General features: G+C 52.4%; 1 protein-coding gene across 1 annotated transcript in view; it reads right to left on the bottom strand.

The window, feature by feature from the left end:
* TEDC1 (tubulin epsilon and delta complex 1) overlaps window positions 1–19,954 on the bottom strand; it is an 87,828-nt gene that overhangs the window by 29,615 nt on the left and 38,259 nt on the right. The window contains exon 6 of the mRNA XM_054165490.1: window positions 1,394–1,480. Coding sequence (XP_054021465.1) covers window positions 1,394–1,480 — 87 coding nt within the window. The remainder of the gene's footprint in view (window positions 1–1,393; window positions 1,481–19,954) is intronic.

Raw genomic sequence — 19,954 nt, 5'->3', positions numbered from 1 at the left:
AATGTGGTGCTCTGAAGGATTCTTGTCAGCAACTGTGAATGGGCAAAAGCAGTAGAGAGAAGGGAGATGGATGGCAGCATTTACACTGGCCTGAAAAATCATCAGAGGCACAGAGAAAGGCTTATTGATTTCCTTATGATCACTCAATGCAGTTCAAGGGGAAATCAGCAATTCCAACACACTCTATGCCTGGGGAAAATGATCTTGCTTTCAAGATCAGCTGCTTGCAAATTCAGTTGTTCTCAAATCTGCAATAAAGCTCAGAGGTCCCCTTCTGAAAAGCCACTTAATTTCCAGAGAATGCCCAATTGCCATGCTTAAAAAAAGATTAAAGAGATGAAGATCAAACATTCTCATTTGGGTTAACTATAGGAAACTGCCCTGCATCAACTCAGCTTAGCTGGGCTGAGTCTTACTGCAGAAAGCACAGGGATCACAAAAATCACAGCAACAGTCAGGCTGGAACAGAGCCTCAGCACCACCAAGTCCAACCCAGAGCCCTGCTCTGCAAGGCTCACCCCTAACCCACAGCCCCAAGCACCACAGCCAAACCACCTTCCAACACCTCCAGGCTTGGGCACTCCACCACCTCCCTGGGCAGCACATTCCAGTCCCTGACCACTCTTGCCATCACAAAATTCTTCCTCCTGTCCAGTCTGAACCTCCCCAGTGGCAGCTTGAGGCCATTCCCTCTGTTCTGTCACTGATTCCCTGTGAGCAGAGACCAGCAGCAGCCTCTCCACAAGGTCCTTGCAGGGAGCTGTAGACAGCAATGAGGTCTCCCTCAGCCTCCTCTTTTCCACACTAACCATCCCCAGCTCCTTCAGTCTCTCCTCATCAGATTTATCTCCAGGCCCTTCCCAGCTTCCTTGCCCTGCTCTGCCCTGGCTCCAGCACCTCCACATCTCTCTGGGATTGAGCTGCCCAAGCCTGGACACAGCACTCCAGGTGTGACCTCCCCAGAGCTGAGCCCCAGGGGACAATCCCCTCCCTGCTCCTGCTGGCCACAGCATTGCTGACCCCAGCCAGGATGCCTTTGGCTTTCTTGGCCCCCTGGGCACACTGCTGGCTCCTGTTCAGCTGCTTGTCCATTAGCCCCCCCAGCTCCCTTCCTGCCAGCAGCTTTCCAGCCACACTGCCCCAAGTCTGTAGTGCTGCTTGGGGTCATTGTGACCCAAGTGCAGCACCTGGCACTTGGCCTTGTTGAAGGCAATGAAGGGAGGAGGAAGGAAGGAGAAGTAAGGAAACACTCCCCTTTTACTTTGTTTTTTTTCTCAAGTGCTCTCAGACTTTTGGTTTGCTACATCTATTTGTGTGGGCAGAGGCCTTTGTAAGTGGTCAGTCAGGTTAGAGTCAAGAAGCTGTACCCTTCAAAATCAGCTTGATTCCTTACCATCCACTGCCAATACACTGCTTCCAGTTGCTTCCACTCCAGAAAGGCTTCTAGTTGCATGGTTTCAGACTCCAGAAGCTGTAGCAGCTAGAGGAAAGGAGAGAGAGGAAAGAGAATCAGGTGCCACTGATCACCTGTCAACAGGGCAAAACCTGTGTTTGCTCTGCAGTGCAAAAGGAGTGGCAGTGGTACCCAGGGCAGCAATGGTTTGCTTTACAAGAGCATTGTAACACCTGCAGAACCATGAGGTGAACACCTTCCCAGCATCACTGCCTTATTGCTCACCCCAAACCTCATCAGCCTTTGTGTACATCACTGGGAGCTTCCATCTTGCTTTGAGGGATCAGTGAGGCATCTGAACCAACTGATGCAAGGCCTGGATGCGCGACCATCTTCCAATCATCCGTGCTTCTTGACTCCAAAGAGATGCTTCTCTGGGAGTATTTGTCTACACTGCACTCACACTTATCAGGTCTAAACATCTTCTCTTGCCAGCCATGCATGGCCTTCTCTCAGACAAAACTTGCACACTTGGTCTTTGACCCAATCTCCTCACAGTCAACACCAATGGTCTCACCTGTGGGGTACAGCTATCTCCATGAGCCCAATGTATCTCCTTCTCATGCTGCTCCCACACCTGCACGAAACTCCCATCTCCAGGCCTCTTTGTGTTCTCCCCCAAAATCTTCCACCCCTGACTTAGATCACTCAGACTGAGATAATCTCTGATGCTCTATAAATTTTCCCCTGTGAGGGTGGCAGAGCCCTGGAGCAGGCTGCCCAGGGGGGTTGTGGAGTCTCCCTCTGTAGAGAGATTCAAAACCCACCTGGATGTGTTCCTGTGTGAGCTGCTCTGGGTGACCCTGCCCTGGCAGGGGGGTTGGGCTGGGTGAGCTTTTGAGCTCCCTTCCAGCCCCTGGCATCCTGTGAGTCTGTGAAGACAGCATGGAAGAATGCCCTCTGAAAACATGCACTGTGAAAGCTGCCTGATCTGCTGCATGAAGACTCCTTCCCTCTGCCTGAGAGACCTGACAGAGAGGTTATGTTTTAGATATACAAATGGTGCATTTTTAACCATAAATAGCTATCACCCCCACGTATGCACACATGTCCCTGGAGAAAGAGACTGTCCAGGACTAGAGATTCACACATCAGCAAGCTCTTGGGAAGAATGATGGATGCACACAGTAGGTACAGCTCAGAGCTCAGCAGCCTTCACACTTTCAGTCCTGGCCATCTCTTTTGAAATGAACAAATTCTGACACCAATCTGACACCAAAGACAACGTCTGAAGGTGAGAGAGTGGCAAAGAGAAGCAGATCAGAACCAGTCCAACTCACCTGCTGCAGCCAAGGATGCTCTGCTAGCTTTGTTTGCTTTCCTTACTTACTACATAACATAGAATTTAAGTAACTGCAAAACATGAGTTGACTTTGCAGTTCTGTTCTGCAGATACAGCTTGGAGATAAGGAAAGCACAGAACAGAACACACTTTGCAAGAGTAACTGCTGGAAATTAGGAGCAGTTTGCTGTAAAACACTGCTGGATCCAAACTACAATTACCACACATTTGCTGGCACAGCTGACACTTGGCATTGTGCTCAGTGGCTCTGCCAGCTCCCAGCTCAGCTGGTGTACAAAGGTGGGAGAAAGGGGTACCATCTCCTCCTTTCTTTCCTAGGTATATCTGCAGCACAAGTGGCTGGCATTCCAGGAGCTGCTGCTGGCAATAAAACCCAGTTGAAAAGTTGATTAAATATGCAGGCACCAGCTGAGTTAGTTTCTCCTGCAGCAGCTTTGCACTGCTGGCACCAGCTGCCTGTGGCTGCAGCGTGAGCACACCTTGTGACAGCCAGGGAGGACTGAAGGTTGGAACTGGGCAGGGGGTGGGGGTGGGGTTGGGACTTTCCATTTCAAGCCTTAAAAAAGAAACCAAACAAGAAAAACCAAACCCAAAAAACCCCACACCAAAACTCACAGCCACCACCTTGAGCTTGAGTCTCACCAGAGGGGCTCCTGAATGTCAGGCAAGCCATATGCCCCCTGCTTCCACACCACAGCTGCAGCGTCAGCAAACCTGCCAGTGATCTGTTGGAGTTACAACAGCCAAAGCCTCCTGGCCACTTTCCTGCCCTCAAGCCTCTCAGGATCCCTGCACTGTGGGATTTCCTCCCTACCCTTCCTCTGCTCTTTTCTTTAACTGCTCCATCAGTTACACAAAGCTTGCACAGCTCATTTGAAAGCATTCATCTCCCTCACCTACTTATGCCATCCTTACCTTCACCAGGGCATTACCACCCACAGAAACACCAGGCCAGCTACTGTGTGCTGGATGGCTTCAGCTATAAATCAGTGGAAGGATGACTCCACTGCTCATCCTAGGAGGACAGTTTCCCAACTAGCTGGAATGCAGCATGACAGCATTAGGCAGCCTGCAAGAGCCAGCATTTGAGCTTCTGGCCCCAGGGACCGAAGCCACTGCTCCTGGATGCCAGTATCCTCTGCCATCTTTCATCTGGGTCTTGCAAGACTAGTGTCAGTTACTGCAGCATGGAGAATAAAGCAGCACACAAAATGCACCACAAATATTCTTGAGATCCCTTAGCAGAAGCCATGCAAAGAAATCAGCACTCAAGGCAGGGCTGGGATGACAGCCTGCATGAGTCTGGTCCCAAGGACAGCCCCATGTGCCCCAGGGGTGACAGGCTTTCACTCCTAGCTGCACTCAGCAAATGAGCAGCTCTCTGCAGCAGCCAGCTGCTCTCCCCAGCCTTTACTCCAGCTTCCCAAGAGCATTTGCTGTTTGGTGGCTGAACCACACACTGTGTGACTTAGAGGCCAAGGCCACTCACTGTCTCAGGTCACTCGTGGCAGGCACAGCACAGCTGGGATTTCAGCTCTGCTTGCAGCTGTGCCAACCAACCCCAAACTGTAGCTCTGCATCTTCCCCAAAGGCAGTCCCTCTTCCTTCTCACCTAGTACCAAAGCCAGTTCAAGACAGAGATGCCTGTGTATGCAATGAACACTTCCACTTCTGCTGCTGCACAAACCTCTCAAAGCGTTCAGGAACAGAAAATTCTCAAGCTGCCTGCTCCTTCTCAGTCACCTAAGGACCCAGATGCTGCCATGCCTCCTCATGAGATAGAAGGACTAGCCTCTGCACTGATTTTGGCTCCTGAACAAAGTGAAGCAGCAAGTCAAAACTGCCTCACATGGACACCCAAGTGATGCTTAGGGGTAATGTGTGAAAATTGTCTTTCCCTCCACACAAAACTGAGGCAACAAAATCCATTCCCTTCCTTCATCTGGAGAAGTTATTGCTGTGAGATACTTACTCTGAGAGGAAAAGTAATGACAAATTCAAGCTGCTCATCTCTGCAGTAATTCCATAATGAATGCTGAGAGCAAACACTTTGCAGTAACAACTTCTCTGAACCATTGTAAAGCAAAGCTGCTGCTTTGCTGCCCAGACTAAACTGTGCCTCACTGAGCTGCCTCAGAGCAGGCTGCCAGGAAACCCCAGGGTGATGCAGAAGAATGCAATCCCTGCACAGAACAAGCCCTGCTTCCTCTGACACGTGGCTGTGACCTCCAGAGCCAAGATCCAGCACAGCTCTCAGGCCTGGGAAGCTCAGCTGCAGAAGCCCTGAGGTGACAAACAGCTTCTAGGCACCGCTGGATGACGACCAAGAGGCCAAAGTTGAGTCCTCTTCTGTAGCCACAAATCAGGCTAGCAACAAAGCAGTCATTACTGAAGCACACTTGTAATTACTTTTTCTGTTGAGATATTCACCTTTTCCCACATTATTTACTAGCATATTGCCAAATTCATTGCTGTCTGCAGCCTGGTACAGCAATCAATATTTCATCATTTGCAGCATCATGCATCCTTCTCACAGGCTCAGCTCCAGACAGCTCCCCTCAGCAAGCCTTTCATCTCTGCTGCCCACAGAGCATCACTCAACCACCCTATCACTGGCACAAGTATTTTTTAATAACAAATGGCTCTGCCTAAACATTCAGCAAATCCTCCTATGGTTGGAGACACACACAGAAATGGCTTTCAGCAACAAGTTTGTGTCTTGGCTCACAGACAAACTGCTGCAGATTCATCACCATTCCACACAGGACTGTGGAGAGAAAAACCTGCACTGGACTCCTGATCACTGCAAACCTCAGCCCAGATGCTGACAACAGTGAAGTATGACTTCACAGGATCACACTACATCACAGGCTGGAAGGGAGCTCCAGAGCTCACCCAGTCCAACCCCCTGCCAGAGCAGCATCACCCAGGGCAGGCTGCACAGGAATGCAGCCAGGTGGGGTTGGAAAGGCTCCAGAGGAGACTCCACAGCCCCCCTGGGCAGCCTGCTCCAGGGCTCTGGCACCCTCACACCAAAGAAGTTTCTCCTCATGGTGAGCTGAAACCTTCTCTGTTCCACTTTGTCTCCATTGCTCCTTGGCTTATTGCTGTGCACCACCCAAGAGAGCTTGGCCCCCTCCCCTGGCCCCCCAGCCCTCAGCTATTGATAGGCATTGATCTGATCCCTCTCAGCCTTCTCTTCTCCAGACTGAACAGCCCCAGGGCTCTCAGTCTCTCTTCCCAGGGGAGCTGCTCAAGTCCCCTAAGCATCCTCCTGGCTCTCCCCTGGACTCTCCCCAGCAGGTCTCTGTCTTTCTCGACCTGGGGAGCCCAGAACTGGACAGAGGATTGCAGCTGTGGTCTCAGCAGGGCAGAGCAGAGGGGAAGCAGAACCTCCCCAGCCCTGCTGGCCACACTTCTCTTGCTGCCCCCCAGGATATATGAAAACAGAAGGGGGGCAGGGGGCAACAATCAGGAAAAAGAAGACTGAAGTGAGAGTTTTACACTTTTAACAGCCAAGATCAGAATGTCCAAGGATGGAGAAGGCACACTTCCACACAAGTACCAGGGCATAGCTGAAGAGCCAGAAGTTCAGACAGTAGTAAATACATTGAGCTGCACATAGGCTCAGTTAAAGCACATCCTATAGGCACCCAAACCCATAAAATAACATACAGCAATGCCCAGGTGCTTCAGAGAAGCCTCATCCAGAGGATTTGAAGCACCAAAGTGCACCACAGCCCTGCCTGACAGCTGCTCACACTGTGCTGCCAGCCAGAACCCCCCGAAGCCGACGTCAGAGAGAGACCATCGCTCCTCTGCTTCTGCTCCCTGCTTCTCTACACACAGGAAGGCCCTGCCCATCCCCATTTGTTTCCTCCCCCTCCCACCTACCTCCCCATTTTCCTCCCTTTTTTAACACACAGAGATATCAACAAGAACAAGCAGCTTCTGCTTTGTGTGAACTCCTGGGAGTTCAGAACTGAGCAGCACCAACATCCTGGTCCCTGTCTGCTTCCACACTGGATGTTAGCAGACCACGAGGAAGTGCCAGTCACAGGAGGAGCAGTCTCCCCCTTTGCTGTGTGCATGTGTTATGACTACCAGCTTTAGCAGGGGAACTAACCCCTCAGGGTGGTTTTACCCTTGCCACCAGCTTCTGATCTCCACCTACTGTGTACTTCCTCACTATCCTGATCCTGCATGTGGCAGTGAGGAAACACAAACACCATCCTTGCAGCGAGCCAGAGGAATGCCTTCTGTTAAATAACTACATCAAAACTCAGCCTGGATTGCAAACACCTACTAAGTCTTTACTTCCCTTGAGCTTTAGTACTCCCTCTTGAAAAAATAAAGGCCTATATAGCACAAGCTGTGATGTCTTAAACCTTTGGTGGGGCTTTTCCACTGGGGTTCATCCATTCTCAGCTGAGGACACTGCTGGCTGCTAGTCCCAAGTGCCATGGAAGGCTCCCCAGCCTCCTTTTCCCTCCCTGTCTGATTACTAAAAGCACAGGGGCTTGGAGGCACAAATGAAATGCCTTCCTAGTGGAGGTCTCCCCTGGCCTCTCAGGACCTTAAGTTAGAGCTGGATGAGCAAGTGACACCCAGGGCTTCTCCAGCTCTGCTTCAAGGGACAGCTCCTCAGGGATGGAACTGCATGGCTTCACCTGCACTCTCAGGGCACCATCTGAAGTTCACCATGACTAGGGCTGGCTTGCACAGCAGCCACAACAATCTCTGAGCAACAATAAATACAAATGTTACATAAATGGCATCCTGGCTGGGGTCAGCAATGCTGTGGCCAGCAGGAGCAGGGAGGGGATTGGACCCTGGCACCCAGCTCTGGGGAGGCCACACCGGGAGTGCTGTGTCCAGGTTTGGGCAGCTCAATCCCAGAGAGATGTGGAGGTGCTGGAGCCAGGGCACAGCAGGGCAAGGAAGCTGGGAAGGGCCTGGAGGAGAAATCTGATGAGGAGAGACTGAAGGAGCTGGGGATGGTTAGTGTGGAAAAGAGGAGGCTGAGGGAGACCTCATTGCTGTCTACAGCTCCCTGCAAGGACCTTGTGGAGAGGCTGCTGCTGGTCTCTGCTCACAGGGAATTAGTGACAGAACAGAGGGAATGGCCTCAAGCTGCCACTGGGGAGGTTCAGACTGGACAGCAGGAAGAATTTTGTGATGGCAAGAGTGGTCAGGGACTGGAATGTGCTGCCCAGGGAGGTGGTGGAGTGCCCAAGCCTGGAGGTGTTGGAAGGTGGTTTGGCTGTGGTGCTTGGGGCTCTGGTTTAGGGAGCAGGGCTCTGGGTTGGACTTGGTGATGCTGAGGCTCTGTTCCAACCTGAATGTTGCTGTGGTAAGATTTAGCTCTCACCCAAAGACAGAAAAATAAACCTGAAGAAGAGCAGCTTCCACCAGTGGGGAGAGAGCAGCACACAACTGGCAGCAGATGCTCATGTGAGTTAAAAAATGACCTCTGAAAGTTCTTTGATGTGTGGATTAGTCTAAGCTTCCCAACTGGACATGCACCCTGCTCCTCCCAGCCCAGCTCTTCTGACAAGCCATCCCAGCCTCTGCAGGTGTGTTTCACACAGTTTAAAACAGGCAAACTACTGACTAAGAGAAATTACTAATTGAAAGGATATTACAGGCTCCCTTCTGTTCCTCTGGCTACTGTCTTAACAGAGACCTTTAAATGAAGTGACAAACACGTTCTAAAAAGAAACCCAAATCTGAAAGCAAAGCATGAGTAACAGCTGATTGTGTAACTGTTTCCTTGGCTACTTAAAGAGCAAAGAACTCCTGCCAGGAGATCTTCAAATACAGCCACAAACTCGACACCAGTCTAACAGTTAAGGCCCAAGCTGCTATCAGTCTAACACTTAAGGCTCAACTGCCACCAGTCTAACACTTAAGGCCCAACCAACTGCCACCAGTCTAACACTTAAGGCCCAACCAACTGCCACCAGTCTAACACTTAAGGCCCAGCTGCCACCAGTCTAACACTTAAGGCCCAGCTGCACACCAAGTTCAACCTCACAAGGCTATCACAGAACATCCTGCCAGCCTCCTCCCCACCTGAGCTGCATGCTCACCTCTGTGAAGAGGGCTTCAGTAGAGCTCAGCAGCAGCAGCTCAGTGGTGACCAAAGTCAGGGCAATGCTCGAAGGTAACTGCAGTTGGCTTCTGCAAGCAGCACAGTGCTGGGGCTGCAGTGCTGGGGCTGCAGTGCTTCTGCCTCACTCAAGTGTCTTTTTGACGCAGCAGTGGGTGCAGGACAAGAGGTCACAGGATCATTACTGCTTTGGGGCACTGCAGGATCAGCCTTCATCAACAGCCATATGCTGGCACAAGGGAAGAGTGACAAACCTCAAGCCCCTTTCTGTGAGGAGCTGATAGCTGATGCCTCCTTTGGATGAAAACACCAGCAGTAAAGACTCCACAAGCAAAGATGCTCTGCACTCTCTAGTGGCTACTGCTAGCTTCAAGGCACAATTCAAGAGATGGATTATGAGTTTTAAAGCTCCTCACCTTAGCATTCTGTTTCTTCCTGAGATTTAATGTGCTCCTTCAGGACCCAGTACTGCAGTTAGGGTCTCCTTGGCCAGACCAACGAGACCCTTTCAGACCTCATTACCGAAGAGCAGCAGCAAGTGAGCAACTGACTCCAACACCTCCTAGCAGGGAGGTTGAGAGGCAGCATGGCCAGGGTTAGTTTGCTATGAACATGGAGCCAAGACACCACACATGCCCCTGTACATCAGCCCCAGCTGATAAATGGGCATTTCATCACTCATCTTACAGACACCAGATTGATGCTGCTACAGCTCTTTAGGCAGTGCTGTATGGGACCACAGGGCCTGCCTGGCACCACAGGGCCTGCCTGGCACCACAGGGCCTGCCTGGCCTCCCTCTGCTGGCCCAAAGCGTCACAGAATCACAGAACTGCAAGGGCTGGAAGGGACCTCAAGGCTCAGCCAGCTCCAACCCCCTGCCATGGCCAGGGACACCTCACACCACAGCAGGTTGCTCACAGCCACCTCCAGCCTGGCTGCAAACACCTCCAGGCAGGAGGCTTCCACCACCTCCCTGGGCAGCCTGTGCCAGGCTCTCACCACCCTCATGGGCAACAACTTCTTCCTCACAGCCAATCTCAATCTCCCCATTTCTAGTTGTCATAGAATGGCTTAGGTTGGAAGGGACCTTAGAGATCATCTACTCCAACAGGATCACAGAATCACCAAGGTTGGAAGAGACCTCAAAGATCACCAAGTCCAGCCTGTCACCACAGACCTCATGACTAGACCATGGCACCAAGTGCCACATCCAATCCCCTCTTGAACACCTCCAGGGATGGGGCCTCCACCACCTCCCTGGCCAACAACTCTCTCAGTGAAGAACTTTCTCCTCACCTTGAGCCTAAACTTCCCCTGGCACAGCTTGAGATTGTGTCCTCTTGTTCTGGTGCTAATTGCCTGGGGGAAGAGACCAACCCCCACCTGGCTACAACCTCCCTTCAGTCCTACCATTACCTGACACCCTAAAAAGTCCCTCCCCAGCTTTCTTGTAGCCCCCTGCAGACAGTGGAAGGCTTGCTGCCATCACCAGGTCTGTGAGCACTTCCACACACCAAACCCAAAAGCATCCAGTGCCACCTGATGACAAAGTGCCTCAGCCTTGTCTCTCCAGCTTATTAATTTCAGCAGCATTGTCCCAGGTGTAATTGTCTTGTAGTGTGTCACTGTCACAGCATCCAAATGCTGTTAAGTATGGTGTAAAACAAGCACAAGCACAAAAGCAGCAGTGAACTGTGGAACCAGCCTCATTGCTTTCTCTGGCAATCACAGCCAAGGGTTGTTCTGAGTCAGTCCACACAGCACAGCTCCTGCTTCAGTGCAGCACAGATCTGCTGTGGTTCAGAGATGCTTTCCTCTCTTCCCCTGTAGGAGACTAAGACATTGCTGCTACATAGTCCAACAATTTATGAAGCCTGTGATGCACCACTGGGTTGTTTGTCAAGGACCAAGAACTCCACATGCTTGGCCAATAAAATGTACTAAGTACTAACTCATCCCCCAAAATAGGGATGACAAGTCCAGCACTGCAGCTCTATTAGCTCTCCCTCTTTTTTTCCCCTTCCTTTCAGGGTAAGTTTAGCTGAAGGCAGTATCAGTGACAAATTGCAGCCTGGGGAAAGGTTCAGATCAAGGTAATAATGCCATGAGGCAGAACCATTTGCTTTAGTACTGCTATACAGAGCTGCCAGTCCTTCCAATGGGACACTAATTGCAGCCAGAGGCCACCTTGCTTAAAAAGTATCTGAAGAAATATTTTAGCACTAAAGCTGCCCAGGGTGATAAAAAGATAAAGCAGCTCCTTCTGGAGAAGGGGCACCAGGAAAGTGCAGTCAGGCACAGAGTCCAACAATTGAATGACTCAGGGCAGCCGAAGGAGTTGGTCTCATGCTGACACCACCATCAGCTGCCAAGCAGAACCACATAGGTGAGAAGGGACTTCTGGAGGTCTCTAATCCAATCTACTGAAAGTACAGGGCTCAGGGCTGTCCTGAACACCAGCAGAGATGTCATCCCATCTCCATGGCACACTTCCAGCCTTTGACCACCCTCATGGCAATTTTCCCCTTCCAATTGCATCAGAATTTCCAGCTTGTCTCTGCTGCCCCTTCTTCTGTCCCAGTGCTCCTCCAAGAAGGGTCTGGTCCATGCTCCTGACTCAGTGGCCTTACTGGGATTAGTTCCTGTGTGCCACTGTTCTTGTGCTGGGGGCTCCCCACTGGACACCCAGACTCATGAGCACTGGCCAGAGGGGCAGGATCCCTCCCTTTGCCCTGCTGGCTGTGTTCCTGCTAGCACAGCCCAAGATGCAGTCAGCCTTTGCTGCCTGGGCACCCTGCTGGCTCCAGGGCAACTTGCTGCCCAGCTGGTTCAGGTTGGTTGTGGGGCTGGTTTGGTTTGTGGGTTTCTCTGCTGCAAAGCTGCTCATGAAGCAGTCAGCTCCCAGCCTGTGCCACTGCAAGGGCCTACTCCACCCCAGATGCAGGTCTTTGCATAAACTGAGCTTCCTGAGGCTCCTCTCAGCTCACTTCCCCAGCCCATCCTGAGCCTCCTGAATGGCAGCACTGTCCTAAAAAGTATTCACTGCTCTGCCAGATTTGGCATTGCCAGCACACTTGCTGGTGGTGTGGTCCACCTCATCATTCAAACCATGAAGAAGACCTTAAAGAGCACTGGCCCAAGATCTGACCCCAGAGAGATGCCACTGACAACCAGGCACCAACTGGAGTTCAGTGGTCCAAGCAGTTTCCCACTCACACTACTGCTCAATGATCAGAGCCCACCTCCAACCAACTTGGTTATAGGAGTATAAGGCACACCTCCTGTCCCCACCTGCCCAACTCAAAGCTCTTTGATTAGATGGCTCTGCCCCCTTCTGGAACAGAATACTGCAGACTGCTTTGAAAGGCAACCACCAGCAAGATCTGAGGGGACTGCAGAGGTGGAAAGTGCCTGTCCCAGAGCAGGAAGAACCCAAACAAGTAGCAGCAGCAGGCATCAGATGAGCAGAAAACCATCTGACACCACAGACAGTTGCAGAGAAGAGGGAAGGGAGGCAATTGTTTTGATCATGCTCATTCTTTGACTTCAAGCAATTCAGCTCCTGAGGAGGCTTTGTTCTTCCTTTCCACAGCCCAAGGAAGAGTCACTTCATACACTCCCAGCCTTCCCAACCTCTCCCACAGAGACTCATTCATCCTCCTCCTGTCATCAACCCCAAACCTCCACCCTGGCCTCCAGCTGCTCATTGTCTCTGGATAATCCATGACCAGGATCTGGAAGCTTAGGCCCCACTGATTCTGGAGGGGATAAAAGCTCCAGCAGCAGCACCATGGGGATGATCAGAGAAGGCAGGAGGAACTCCTCACCCATGACAACTGCTCTGCTCTCTGCCCAGCAGGAGACCAGACAAAACACCCAAGGCCCCAGAGTGAAGTAATTTAACCTCTTTGTTTCTCCAAGGTCTGACTTTCTAAAAGTTTACTTGGACCTGCCTTAGAGATGCTCCAGGGGGATGGTTCTTGCCTCTACAACTGGCCAAAGCCTTTCACTTTCTTCAGTAAGATCAGGTGGTTGGCGGTTCTGGAGGATGAGGGCAGGGCAGCTGCCCCCTCCTGGAGGGGAATCATAAACCGGGGGCAGGAATGGAAACCTTTGCTCCTGCCTCGCAGCAGGGGGCAGGCAGCACATGCTGGCTCTGACACTCTCTTTCTTTCCTTGCAATGAACTGTGAGAAGGGAAAAATGGTATCTGAACCACTGAGGGCTGTGGTTTCCATTGCTTTCTCTGTAGCCTCTCTCTTCCTTTACAGGAAATCCACAACCACCATCACCAAGCCACCCCATTTGTAAGACAGCAAGACAGCATCCACTGCTGCTCCAGCAGTTACAAGGAAAAGTTCCCATGTACACAGCTGGAACAAAATACAACAGCTTTCTCCAGCTCCAACAACCTTCAGCATCCCAAGCTTCAGAGCAGCAGAGCCTTCTCCCAGGACAGCAACAATAGGGAGGGAGTAAGATAGAAATGGGGAGATTCAGAATGGATGTGAGGAAGAAGCTCTTCCCCAGGAGGGTGGTGAGAGCCTGGCACAGGCTGCCCAGGGAGGTGGTGGCAGCCTCCTGCCTGGAGGTGTTTGCAGCCAGGCTGGAGGTGGCTGTGAGCAACCTGCCGTGGTGTGAGGTGTCCCTGGCCATGGCAGGGGGTTGGAACTGGCTGAGCCTTGAGCTCCCTTCCAGCCCTGACAATTCTGTGATTCTATGATTCTGTCCTGGATTTTGAAGGTGATCTAGGCAGACATCCCTCACACACAGAGGAAAAGTGGTTCCCAGAACAGCTCATCCTCCCTGCAGGCTCTGACACTCGCCCTGTCCCGGCGCAGTGGATTTCAGCACGCACAACACCGTCACAGGCACTCTGCCCCTGGCACCATGCCACCAAAAGACCAAACAGGAGATACCTAGGGAGAAAAAAAAGATAAATCCTTCAACCCACATAACCCCCTGGGGGCTTAAAGGCAGCTCCTGCTCCTTCATCCAGCTTCCCGACAGCAGGGCATCGAGGAGCACGCGGCGCAGGGCCAGGGCCGGGCACTCAGACGGGCTCAGAAAGCCAGCTCAGCCCATCACTGACATGCTCCTGAGCCTGCTCCCCACAAAGCAGCACAAAGGCTGTATTGTTTGAGCCTGAAGGTAACCTTCATCTTAAACCCACCCTTACAGCCTCCAGCCTTTCTTACTCGAACAAGCACCATCAAAAATGGAGCAGTCTGGATCACTCAGCTCCCTGGAGCCCTCCTGTGAGCCTCCAGGCCTTCTGCACTTAGGTGCTGGAGCCCCATCTATAATTCAGTAGGGTATCAGATCTGCTCTCCCCTGCAATATTAATGTCAGTTCCCATGTCAGTTCTCACCAATCTGACTACCAAGCATGTGAAATGTCTAAAGCAGCTGTGGCTACACAAGACATTCAGTCATTGAAGAGGGGAGCACCAAAAGCAGTGGCTGTGCTGGGCAGCACTGCTCAGAGCTCCGGGCAGCGAGCATGCTTTACGCTTTCCAGGCACAGTCCAGCACGAGAACTGCCAAGGCTGGAAGCTGAAGCAGTCAAATGGTGTCAGATTCAAGCCTCCCAACCCACACTGATTTGACCATCCCACTTCTCTGGGGTCTGGAATGATGCAACCCAAAGATCTCCCTTCAAAACCTGTCTCTGCCACGGCACAGAAGAGCTGGGGCTCGCTCCACGAGCTCCTCCTTCTCCACTGGACACTCTCTCTCTGCTCTTCAGGCAGGAGCCATGACTTTATTTGCCACACACTCCAATCTGCTTCTGAAAGAGACAATCTTTATCTCCCACATAAACAAGTTATCTTTCCTAATGACCCATGGAGCTGAGAGGGCAGCAGGCCTGCTGCTTGACAAATGGGGAATGAAGGCAAAGAGATGAAAGCAAAATGCTTCCCTTTCTCTTGGATGCCTTAACTAAGGCTTTCAAGACCTGATTTTCAAAGAATTTAAGAATGACCATAAAGCACTCCCTGGATACATCTACCCAGTGCAACCCAGCCACCTGCAGAGATGCTCCAGGGAGTTTTCACCCAGCCAGCTCCCGAGCCACAGCACACTGCCTCAGCTGCTCAGCTGCAGCGGAAGAAAACGAGCAGCTGCTCCAGCTGCACCTGACACCCTGCTGGCTCCAAGATCCAGCCTAAGGCTTCAGCAGAGCAGTGTGCTGCAAGGGCCTGCTGCACCACCTGGGGTTAAGCCTGCCGTCACTAAGTGACGCTGCCTGCGCCGCTGTAACTCCGGGGGGCTCCAAGCAGAGTCCCACAGCAGCGCCTGGGAACACTCAGCACTTCCATCGCACCTCTGAGGGCCAGGTTTGGCACACAGAGAATGTGAACATCCCACTGCCAGCCCACCATGGACAGGTCTGGCTTGGGCAACTTCAGAACCCAAAGGCACAAGGGAATTGCAGCTCTCAAGGGCAGAACTTAATTGCCTCAACTGCTGAAGCTTCCTTCCCAACCCTTCCCCCATGCTTCCTTCCAATGCTTCACCTCCAGCAACCACTTCCTGCTCACACCCCAGAGAGAAGGCAGTCTGCTGCCTGAACGATTCCAAGGATCCAGGAGAAAGTACCACACCATACAGGCACTACATTGCAACACAGAACTCCAAGGCAGACTATCAGTGGTTGGGGTTCTTGTGGCAGAGACACTTTGGAGAGCTCCTGCTGCAGCACCACAGCCCCCCACTGCCCAGCTGCAGGGCCACCACCTTTTGCCTTGGGTTGAGGGAGCAAGACACACTCCAGCCTTACCCTTCAAGCAATTAAAGAAGGCTGCACACAGGACTGGGTGGAAATACAGAGTGCACTGGAAGATTAAGTGCCAGTGCTGTTCCTTGACTACAAACTACAGTGCAAAACACGTGAGACACAAAAGCCACAGCCTGGGGATAATACAGAATCCCATCAGGCCCAAGCCTGCTCCAAAACCTCCACCAAAGCCCCAGTGCTTCTTCCCCCAGCTGGGGTTAACCATAAGCCCCAGTGCCCTTTCTTCCCCCCACTGCCAGGCTAGCTCAGGCCAGGCCCAAGCTGCCCCCCACCTTTTGCTGCCTCCCTGAGCCCCACCAAGGCTGCACTGCCTAAGCCAGGATTGTGCAGGAAAAATACCAGGAGACAAGAGAGTGTCTCCCCAGGAGGAGAGGGGGAAGAAAGAGCAAGAACTGGCTTTGCTGACAGCTCAAATAGAGTAAGAGAACAGAATTATGGGATGTCCACTCCTGGAGGCCTCTTCTCTATGGCGAGACATACTCTGCTCCACCAACCTGGCTGCTGGCTGTAGGGCAGCTCCAGCCTGGCTGAGATGATGTTTAGGTGTTCAAGAGGGGATTGGATGTGGCACTTGGTGCCATGGGCTAGTAGGCATGAGGTGCTGGGTGACAGGTTGGACTTGATGATCTTTAAGGTCTTTTCCAGCCTTGTTGATTCTATGATTCTAAACCCACCACACCTCCAGAGCTCCCAGACACACTTCAGAACCTTGGGTCAGACTAGCCAGCAGCAGTAGCTGTCCCTTGCACCACTCTCCTGCAAGCAGGGAATTTCTCAGAATCCCACGATGAATAAGACAGACTCCACTTCCCTGCTCCAGGTCTCCCCTTCCCTGCTCCAGGTCTCCCCTTCCCTGCTCCAGGTCTCCTCTCCAGACCTGCCCTTCCTGTGCACACCCAGCCCCTCCTGCTGCAGCCTCTCTTCAGTGTTTCCCACCCAGGCACTCTGAGCTCTCTCCTACCATGCTCTCACACATCCACAAGGCCCTCAGGCAGGTTCTCCTGCCCAGCTCCTGGCTTCACTGAACAAAGAGGCTCTTCACTGCCCATCCCATCCTGCCTGTCCAGAGCCTTGCTTCTGCTCCCAGTCTGAAGCTCCCAACACAATCAGTCCCTGCTCCCTGTGTCCTTCAATGAGTATCAGAAGAGTTTAGTGAAGGCCAGTCCAAGGCAGGAAGAGAGGAGAGCCTGGCTCCTCTCAAAGGGCAAAGCATTCACTATTTTCATCCTAAGTGCTGTGACAAGCCTAATTATGCAAATGCAATAAACCTTGTGATAATTGACCTTTTCAGGCCATGTGTCCATGGGTCTAACACACAACCCTTTGGTGAATCTTGAAATCCATTAAAGGTCACCAGCCTTAGAACTTCTTCACATCTCATCATTAAAGAACTTATTTAAAGATGCAGCCAGCAGTAACAACCAAAGAAAAACAAACCTGCTCAAAAAGAGCTGAAAATGTGGCTGCACTGCATCAGAGGCACCTGCACCTGTACCAAGCTTTGTTACAAGGGGAAAAAGCCACAGCAATGACTCTGGCAGCTGGCTGGCTGGGCCTCACATTCATCACTGCCACAACCCAAACATCTTGGCCATTTGCAGCCCTGCAAGCAGCTTTAGTGAATCACAGCGTGCCAGGGGCTGGAAGGGACCTCCAGAGATCATCCAGGCCAAGCCCCTGCCAGAGGAGGGTCACCCAGAGCAGCTCACACAGGAACACATCCAGGCAGGTCTTGAGTACTTCCCCAGAGGGAGCCTCCACAGCCCCCCTGGGCAGCCTGCTCCAGGCCTCTGCCACCCTCACAGGGAAATAATTCTCCCTCCTGTTTCCATGGCACTTCCTCTGCCTCAGCTTCCACCACTGCCCCTTGTGCTGGCATTGGGCACCCCCCAGCAGAGCCTGGCTCCAGCCCCTGGGCACTGCCCCTGCACAGCTTTATCAGCATCACTGAGGTCACCTCTCAGGCTCCTCTCCAAGCTGCAGACCCTCAGCTCCCTCAGGCTCTCCCCATCAGGAAGATGTTCCACTGCCTTCAGCATTGCTGTGGCTCTGTGCTGGACTCTCTCAAGCAGTTCCCTGAGGTCCTTCTTGACCTGAGGGGCCCAGAACTGGACACAGTATTCCAGGTGTGGCCTCAGCAGGGCAGAGTAGAGAGGGAGGAGAACCTCTCTTGACCTACTGACCCCAGCCCCTCTCATCCACCCCAGATGCCATTGGCCTTCTTGGCCAGCAGAGCACACTCCTGGCTCATGGTGAACCTTCCACCCCCCAGGACCCCCAGGTCCTCTTCCCCTTTAGCAAATGCTCAGGAGTCACTACTGATTCAAACTAAGTTCATTCTGCATTTGGATCCTTTGGGGCTTGGCTCTCTCTACTGCCTTCCTGTGAACTGTGTCAGAGATCTTTGTACTGCTTTGGGGAGGGCCTCTGCACCTCTCTGATCTCAGCCACAGTAACATGGTCCCTCCCCACCTTACACATGGCTCCATTCTCCATCTCTCTCTGAGGAGCTCCCACAGAGCCTGGTGCCACCCCTGGCAAAATGATTCTCCATGAGGATTTCTGTAAGATCAAGACTGGTCAAGGAGGGACTTTAGACAGAATATGCACAGGAAACCAACCCAACCCAACCAACCACCCAACCCCCATACAACCCCCCCCCCAGCACAGCACAGCTCCCCAGAGGCTCCCCAGCCCCACTGCAACTGCTCTGAACTTTATGCTGCAGTGTTTTTGTGCAGGGCCCACTTGAGAGACTTCAAGCCTTTTATTCCTCTGCAGGAGGTGAATCACACTGCCAAGCAGGCAAAGCTGCCCTCAGCTGGAATGGTAGTTACACCATGAAACACTGCTCCCTTCCCATGACAGGCCTGACACAACTGGGGCTTTTGCTGCAGGAGTGAAGCAAGGAGCACATAAAAGGCTGAAGGCCAGATCAAGCAGAGCTAGTGGGCAGTGCATCACAGAGAGGAATGACTCCAGGACACTTCACCCCAAGGAAAGCAGCTTGGCCCTGCAGCTCAAGGGCACATTTCCAGCAAAGACCAAACCTCTCTTTTTGTTCCCCCCTGTTATTTGCATGCAGTACAACCCTTTGCTTCCTGAACTCATCTTCTACACAGTAGCAGCACTGGCTACAGCATGAATGTGACTTGTGTCTGCTGGTACTAGGGTGCAGGAACTGTGCTGGTTCAGCTGCTTCGTGTACAACAAATGGAAGGGCACCATGCAATACCTGCTGGGCTCCCAGCAGGCTCTGTAACCAGTCAAGGTTACACACCCTTCACCACCACTGTACAAGACAGGCTTGGTTCCTGCAGTACTACATCCCAGCACAGCTCTGTGTCACATCAGTACTGGGACACAGTGTCCAGCCTAGCAGCAGGGCCTTAACTGCTTCCTTCCATTCAGCACCTGCCTGAATTGTCTGTCACCAACAGCAATGTCCCATGGAGCCCCAGCCACCCAGCACAAGGACACCAAACATGGCCTGACACACAGCAGCTGGAGTTACCCTGCCAAAGCTATTCCCTTCTCATCCAAGGCAGTCAGCAGCCTGGGATCCATTTGTGCAGATGATGCAATAGCACAGCAATTACTGAGTCCCCAGCTGAAAAGCCTGGATGAGGTCAGAGGCTTCATTTTGGCTGCTCTGTCTTCACACACCTCCCAGGAGGTGATGCAGTCACTAGGAGAGGACAGCCCAAGCTCCCCACAGCGGGGTTGTGCCCTGGGCATGCTGGTGCTGGCTGATCTTACCCTTGCCTACACAGACAGAATACTCCAGCAGACCAGGAGGAAGTGCAGGAGCCCACATGTGTATGTACACAACACACACTGAAGACTCACATGCCATGCCCAGTGACCTGCACCTTCAGCATTCCTGCAACCCCCAAGCCTGGCAGCTCCCAGTCTGAATGTCCTCTGCCCTGAAAAGCACAGCAGCTCTCTGGTGTGTGCATGAAGTCAAATCACCAGCTATTACTCACAGAGATGAACCTCTTGTGTCCCCCATGTGGCAGAGGTGTTGTGAAAGGAAACTGTCATTGAATCACAGAACTGCCAGGGCTGGAAGGGAGCTCAAGGCTCAGCCAGCTCCAGCCCCCTGCCATGGCCAGGGACACCTCACACCACAGCAGGTTGCTCACAGCCACCTCCAGCCTGGCTGCAAACACCTCCAGGCAGGAGGCTTCCACCACCTCCCTGGACAACCTCTGCCAGGCTCTCACCACCCTCCTGGGGAACAACTTCTTCCTCACATCCCATCTCAATCTCCCCATTTCTA

The sequence above is a fragment of the Dryobates pubescens genome, chromosome 11 (genome assembly GCF_014839835.1).
Source record: "Dryobates pubescens isolate bDryPub1 chromosome 11, bDryPub1.pri, whole genome shotgun sequence".
Classification (NCBI taxonomy): Eukaryota; Metazoa; Chordata; class Aves; order Piciformes; family Picidae; genus Dryobates; species Dryobates pubescens.
This window is presented reverse-complemented; position numbering and strand designations above follow the sequence as displayed.